This window comes from Drosophila eugracilis, unplaced genomic scaffold (assembly GCF_018153835.1).
Source record: "Drosophila eugracilis isolate 14026-0451.02 unplaced genomic scaffold, ASM1815383v1 contig_1197, whole genome shotgun sequence".
NCBI lineage: Eukaryota > Metazoa > Arthropoda > Insecta > Diptera > Drosophilidae > Drosophila > Drosophila eugracilis.
In genome coordinates this window covers 1,519,758-1,527,867 of record NW_024571981.1, presented here as the reverse complement: position 1 = coordinate 1,527,867, position 8,110 = coordinate 1,519,758, and the positions used below count along the sequence as shown (strand labels likewise).

The 8,110-nt window shown below is 40.7% G+C and overlaps 1 protein-coding gene across 1 annotated transcript; it reads left to right on the top strand.

Moving 5' to 3' along the window:
* The first annotated feature begins 1,421 nt into the window (after positions 1-1,421).
* On the top strand, positions 1,422-3,997 carry LOC108115420. Its single transcript, XM_017226856.2, is given in 4 exon segments — positions 1,422-1,557; positions 3,513-3,654; positions 3,711-3,918; positions 3,920-3,997. Coding segments are annotated over 4 exon segments (564 nt in total).
* Positions 3,998-8,110: the final 4,113 nt, after the last annotated feature.

Genomic DNA, 8,110 nt, shown 5'->3' with positions numbered 1-8,110 from the left:
TGTCCTTTTGGCCTCTTGACTTTCTGTCGCTGTGCTCCTCGTTGTTTGGCCATTTAAATTCGTTACGTTTCGATTGCCGTGAATATGCAGTCAACTTTATAAAATTTATAGTTTAATCTGATAGATAGGAAATTGCTTTGTTTGAACCCAGGCTGGCAAATGGAGTGGGATATGGATCCGGAGAGCATGAGGCAGTGAAAAGTTGGCAAAATATGAATAGGGGATTTTGGATAACGAGGGGGACTTGCCAATGCCAAGGCAGCACTTTAACGCTTTCGACTCAGTCGATAAAAAGATAAACCCGAAAATTGGAGCAAATGGAAAGAGCAGGGGAATCTTTTTAGAAATATAAGAAAGATTTTAGTTCATAAGGAATTTAAGTATAAAATGTAAAAAAAACAAATAATAATATTTAAAATAAATAGTTTAATGTGGTTCAGTTAACAAAACACATTTGCGTTTCATGTAGAAGTCATATTTATTATTATTAATTATTTTATATCTCTTGTTATACTTTATTAAGATTAACTTACTTTCTGTTACTTTCTTGTTACTTACAAATAAATTCATTATGTTAAAAGCTCGTGGTTATTATTTTTTAATTCAATATTTCTCAGACAGTTCTCTCCTTTGAAATTCCTGCAGCACCCTTTCTATCTGCCTCATAAAATAAAGATATTTCAGTTTCCCCAAAACCCTTTAACCCCGATAAATGATACTGTATTTCCCATACCGCTTTGTCTGCGATATCCTTTGGATTACAAAATGAGGCTCAGACCCTCTTCCCAAACAATGTTCGAGCAGGATATCCACCCATGTGCATTCCAGGCAATTGCCTAATTAAATTTTATATCGAATGTCGTAAAACGAAATTTCAATAAGCAGAAGACAACAAAAAGGTGGTAAGTCGAGAGATATTTGCATCACTCTGCCTGCCCAGCGAGGCTTTAATAATATTTCCATGTGGTCAGTTCCAGAGTTAAGAACACGGTAAATTATTAAAATCATGCGGTTGAACTCGCTTTCAATGCCAATAGCTTTTTCTTTTTAAGGTTTTTACACTTATAATGGCCTTAAAATATAAGAAATTATTCAATATAAGTCCCATTATTGTTCTCAGTGTTAACTATAGGGGGTATATTGACGAATTCTGGGCCGGACAGCTTGACAAGTGGCTTCGATGTTTGCTTAGTTCATCACAGCCGAACAGGTTCATCCATCGAAAACGGAATCGGACTGAACTGAGCCCCACTTTTGACAACTCGACTCGTCATCATCATTGGACTTTGGCCGTCGGCCGAGATACCAGAGATACATAAGGCCAGATACGTATATATGTCAATGAGGCTGCAAGCGCAGCTTGTTTGTTCTTATCCTTCGGCACTCATATAAAGTTTGTTTGCGGATTTGTGCAGCGCAATATGTCATTGCTGCCTCTTTGGGCCATCGACTTGAATGTGGATGAGAATGTGGATGTGGATGTGGATGTGGATGTGGATATGGATGTGAATATGAAGGGGGCAGCGACGACCACGCTTAATGGCAATGTACGTTCAAGTAAACACACCCTGCACACCCACACTTAGCAGCACGGCACACTTGTGTGTTGGCGAGGGTGGATCTATATAGTTATCTGATGTAAATGAGAATAAGGTTCTGGCATTAATTTATTAATAAATAATAAAACAAACTCTTTAAACATTGCCATAAAATGTTAAGTTATTATCTCAAAATGAATATGTATAAAATTCAATATTACTTTATTTTAAAAATAAGCTAAACGGTACTATTTGTTAGATTCAAATGTAAAACAGTGAATGCCATTTGCTTGCCAATCAATTATTTATTTTATATTTTAACAACATTATACACCTTCCAGAAACCTTCAAACCTTCCCTCTCATGTATGCATATGCAGTTCAGTGTGCAGCGTCGACGTCGACTAACAAATCCTTTTGGCATTATAAACATTATTAAAATTTCATGTTTCCTGCTACGAGCGACATCCCCGACCTGCCACACCCACTTTTCAACCGCCTACCACCTCATATTCGCTCTATCTCTATCGCTCTCCGTCGGTCGATCTGCCGCCCACTCAAAACGCAAACGTAACGAAACATGAAACTCGAAACATGGAAGGCCGAGAAGTGGACGAAGGCAAGGACGAGGTAGAGGCGGCTTTGAATCCATACCGTATAGCTCACAGAATATCCTGACCAGTGAGGCTCCGTACCCCTAAGAGGTCCTAGGGCCCTGTGAACCCACCGCCATCGCCTCTCTGGCCATAAGACTGTCTAGCCTTACTTATTTGCAGCATGCTTCATGCTTTATGGTTACTTGGTCAAGGGCCTTTCATGCTCTCTAACATACACACACACACACACATATGCATGTTGACTTAAGCTCACTCACACACAGACACACTCATAAAGACCGAGACACGAAATGCATGAAATTTTACGCCGTAAATCGTTAAAATGGTTTTATTTAAGTAAATATGCAAAAATGCTTTTGTTAGACTCGCAGCCTTATGTCCGGGGTCAGATCTGGATACGTTAATATCCGGAATTTAATTTGAAAATTTAACAATCTACATAAAAGGAGAGATACGAGCGGCGAGTAGGTAAATATTTAATACAGCATGTGCTTAATTTTACGACTCTTTTGGTTCTTGGTCCACATGTCGTATGCGAAATCTTTGATGGCAGAACTGAAAAAGAGATGTGAGAGACGAAGATAGTGACTTGAAGGATGTCTTATTTATGCAAATTAAAGAGACTTTTTCAGAAGGCAAAGGAGGGAAGTCGGTTCATCAAGTCACAGGTAAATGTTTTATGATAAAAAAGTTGTAAGACAAAAGCTAGAAGGATAAGTTAGATGATTTAGTTACAGTTTTGTTTTCTATATCTGTAAGTCTCTTTACTTTTTAAATTAAATTTATAATTCTTCAATTATTAACGTATTTTCAAACATTAATATTGGGAAATGTTCCCAGTAAAAGTTCGCTAAAGCCGTTTGACCTTTGCTCTCGATTCGGCGGAATCGTGGGGTCCAAAACCTTTTAAACAGTTGCGAAACTCCTTCAGGTCATTGTTATGGCAACTTCTTCCATGCAATAGCTTTGCAATTTTCTTGCCAACTCAGAAACTTCAGCTGCGGCAAAGGCTTTTCTCCTAACTAGCTGTTCTGCGGGTGGAAAGTGGACGTGGTGGTGATGGAGGAAATGGGGCTGGGGGAGGTAAGGGCCTGAACTGAGACGTCTCTACTGGCTGGCTAAACCCAAACGCACTTAACACTTGCCACCGAGTTTTGCGTAACTTTTGCGCCCGGAATATACGGCGAACTACTTTCCTGGTACCTGGGCAGGGGGAGCAAAATCTACTTCAGTGCGTCACGTAGGCGCTTCAAAGTTTTCATTTTTGCAAAATTTACGATTTAACGTTAAAGTGGAGCAAAACAAAAAAATCCTCCTTATATATTCCGTAGTACATATACGTATGTACTACTTAAAAGAATGGCAAACTTTGAACACGACCGAAATCCCACTAAGTAAGTGTACGCCCAGTTCGGGTTCCGGGTTCCGGGAATATATCCTCCGGGTTAGCCGGTGCTCTCCATGTTCTTCTCCGTTTTCTCTGGCCGGGTTCAGCTGCACGTACTTTGGATTTTGTTGCGTCTCCTTCTTTATTGCACTTAAGATTTACTCATCAGCAGGTGTGCCCGTGCTCGGGTGGCTTCCATCTTTCGTCTTCCAGCCCCGAAACCGGAATCTACGATTGAATTTCAGACAGTATATACGGTATCCCAGCATCCAAGCATCCAACCACCCAAAACCACCATCCGGCGGCCAAGGAAAACGCAAAGGCCTTTGCAATTTTTATGTGCAATTTTTTACATGAGAACCAAAGGCGGTATGAGAGTGTCGCTTGTGGCTCGTTAAGGTTAAGGGGTGGTGGATGGTGTTATTTTCTCCTTCTTTTTTGGTGGGTGCGGGATAGCAGTTGGGCTGCCACTGATAACCGGAGAGTGGATTAGTCTCTGGGTAACGTTTGCAGCGGATAGCAAAAATACCCAGCTTACAGTCTCATAAAATATTGAATGTAAATTCAAGTTTAACTTTTGATCATCTTAGGTTAAGAGTGTTTTGTAAAACAAACTTAGTGCGAATATCAATTAGTTTATTTGTCTTAAGTTACATTCAAGTAGACACCTACTCACCACAGGGGGAATTTGACAGACATCTGAATGAAAAAGTAAAAACTGTATACTTTGATTTCCAATTTAACCACCAACATTGCAGCGCTTTAAGAGTTCCGATTGAAATTCAAAGGAGTCCCACATGCCTTACACCTGATGGCATTCCTAGAGGGTATTGAACAGTGGATCTCTGGCACATTTTTTCTATGATTTAGTGTGCACCACCTGCCGAATCATCGCCACCCAGCGCCCGCAAATACAATTTAAATTTTTAAGCGGCATCTACTTTGGACACGCCTTGGCCTGGGATTCGTGTCACGCAGCCTCCACGGGTGGCAACGTCATCAGCATCCCACTCTCCCCTTTTACACACCCCACCATCAGCACTGAAGCATCAGCATGTTGTCCTTTGGCTTCGTTTTTCCCATTTCTTTTTTTTTGCCAGGGAGCTCTTTGTTGAATGTTGCAATTTCAACCCGTTGATGGATTTGATGGTTTTTTCCCTGTGCTCTTCTGTCATGCACTTAAAAAAAAAGTTTATTTTAAGGCAATTGTTAAACAAGATCACTTATTAATTACTTATTACATTTATAATAATTCCTTTAAAAAAGAACGATTGTTAGCTCAGAAATTAGTTTTGTTAAATCAACTCCATGGGTTACCCTTTTTTGCCGGTGTACCTTTGTGTTCTGGCAGCGGCTGCAAAATCAGCGCAAATCAGTGGCAAAAAGGGCCGAGAATGGCGAGGGGGGCGGAACAAACTCAAATTGATGACACCCGCAGCGTCCTGTCTGTCATTGATACTTGCAAAAATGCTTCTTTACATGTCGCACGCACACGCTGCGCTGAAATGACACTAAATTCGGTTGATTAGATGCCCGCCAAACAACAAAACGGATTTCCCATCCGGCCCCTGAAAGTCCCCCAAAAACTCCGCGTCTCTTTACCCTCTAAATATATTGTATATCATTCTCATTGTCGGCGCATCCTCGACGCAATCAATGGTACTATGGAATCCGCATTAGTTTCGTGGCGTGTCTGAAAATCCCGTTGTCGGTACTGGGCTTTCTAAAGAGCATTAAGATGAGGATTTTTCTAGGAAATTTCTAGGAATTTAAATCTTGTTTCATTTATATAACTTCATAATGTAGTATTAGTTTGAGTCCTAAGTCATTATTCGAGTAGAAAAACATTATATATAGTATAGTATATATTACTTCTACTTTTAGAGATAATGACTCTTTAACTCCATAAACTGCGATCACCTTTTATAAGCTCAATATTTCTCAATTTTCAGAGTAATTATTCCTAATTAATTTCTATTTTATGATTGTGGTAATTTTTATTTGATGGGTAACCCTGTTCGTGGTCACGAAATGATCTTCCTTTTTTCTCTCGTTTTCGGTGTGGCCATCAAAAGTTCCGTTTTCGCGTCGTTTTATGTGCCAGTTAACGTCAGCCTAATTGACAAATCTGCGCTTAACAAGCAAACGCAATCTGCTGCAACGCTCACACAGAGGCACATATATGGCGGTTCGTTTTTGGGGGGCCAAATGCAAACGACTACCGAGCGGGAAGGGGGCCATATAAATTAACACAAGTATTTTTACCTGAACCACACCCACCATACAGAATGCATGCTAACAACCACTTAGCGCACACGTACCACCCACCCACTCCCCACTTCCTGCACCACTTCCCCTCTCTCTTTGGAAACCCCGCCAATGATGAACAACTATTAAAGAAATTACGAGCTGATTCAAACGCTGGGTGTCAGGAGAATTCCAATGGATTTGGGTGATGGGAATCACGTGGAACAGGAAGAGGAATGGGAATGGGAAGTTGAAGCCATTGGGGCTGCGTTTTATTTGCAACAATTTGACGCAAGTTGAAATGCATGCGGGTGCGTTAAAAGTTGCCGAATGTCGAATTTTATGTGTGTTGCCAAAGCACTAGGAAAAATGGTTTTTGTATTAGGAAACTATTTTTTGAACTATTTTTTTTTTTAAAGAAATAAAGTCAGAATAAGTATGTTCTTTCCGGACTTTATGGGTTTTATGAAAGATTAAAATACACCACATTCAAAGATAAATAATTTAATATTTGGAAACATTGTTTTTAAAGAACTTCTGGAAATTATTCTTCCAACATTTTGTAACAAACTCATTATTTATTATTAAAGAATCAAACTGATAACCTTTTCTTCTAAGTGCACATCCCCTGATTCCCAAAAAACTCGGATCTCCCGCATACGGGAAACTTTGCTGCGCGACAGCCTGTTTAAATAGTTGTCTATCGAGGGGGCTAGATACAGATACCATGCGCTCCACGGGGAGATGCGGTGTCTGCGGAACGGAGTCTGGATTGGCATAATATGCCCCCAGTGGGTCGGCCGGGCTAACAACCCAGAATGAGAATGGAGCACCCGGCCTCAATCAAAGTTGGGCGTATAATGATTGTGCCCACAAAAAGCCAGCAGGATAAAGTTTTTCGCGCAAGCGGTTGCATCTTTGCATCTCCATCTCCATCTCCATCTCCAGTTCATCCTTAACCAGCAGTTTTAATTTCGCCACAAGGCGACGCGACGCTGCCGAGCGCATTTTCAATGAAATTTTAAACAAATAAAATGGCTTCGACTGCGCCTTCGTCTTCGACTTAATGATGTGGCTGCCACCCCGCCGTTGGCCTCGCACTTAAATTAGTTTCTGCCAAAAAAGCCAGCGAGAAGAAAGTAAAACAAGAAAGGAATTTCGGTCTTAGAGTTTTTGGGCCTGCTTGATGCCTTCTTTGGCATACACTGGGTAACAAATTAAAACGGAATTCAGCCCTCTTAACCATGAAAATCTACAAAATTAAGTGCTTTGTCTTGTAAAGATACAATATTTTATTGATCAAAAAGTAATAATCTAATTATTAAATAGCTTTATCTCTTATTTTCCTAAATGGTTTCTATTATCTGTAAACTATGGATATCTCTACTTAGCCATCCAACCAAAAACCCAAGATGAAATCAAAAGCCAAACATTGGCCATACCTTGAGGCTTTATTTTTGTAGCTCACTATTTAATATTTGCAATGAGGGGAGCAAAACTTTTCTGCTGCCTCCTCTCTTCTAATAACCTCTGAAATATCAACAGCATTAGGAGTCTTTAAACTTGCTACCGATGGCTGAGTCAGCTTAATGAATGCAACCCCATTGGCGCTCTTGGGCCATGGCCCGGACCAACCCGATATTTCAACCCGATTTGCCGGGGCCGAGCCCCTGGCTGCAACTTAAATTGGAACTGCTTCCGGCGGCTTTAAATACCGTTAGTCACGCACCCAAGTTCGTTCGGTTCGAAGGTGTCTTTAACCGTGGTCCGTCCGCTTACATTGTCTCGAATCTAGCTAAAGCCATGGCCAAAACCGAAAGCCAGAGCCACGACTATCATGCAATTGGCAGCAGAACCCATTCCAAAAGCTGGCTTATCTGACCCCACCTCCATCACACGATCCAATATGTCTGACTAACTGACTCAGCGCTTTGATTGCCAACGGTGAACGGGGAGGGGTAGCAACTTTTCTTTCTGCCGCTGCCTTGGCATCCGTTTTACCCACCCAACAGAGCACCCAACCCTCCAAACCACCATACCCCTCCAAAAAAAACTTCAACTTTGGCTTAATTTCGCGCACGAAGTAATACAAAAAGGAGAAGTGGCGGGAAGGCGGTAACACGTGCGGCATCCTTAACACATTCCAGCAACTGAAACTACATAATAAAACACTTGGCGCTAAGGTTAAATTCCTTTTTGCCAGTTCTTGCAGAGCAAAAAAAACTAATTCATTAATTTTAAAAGGTTAACTTTGTATAGCTTTGAATGTAAGTTGCACTGTTAATATAATCAGTTTTTGATGACAGGAAAACTATTTAAATT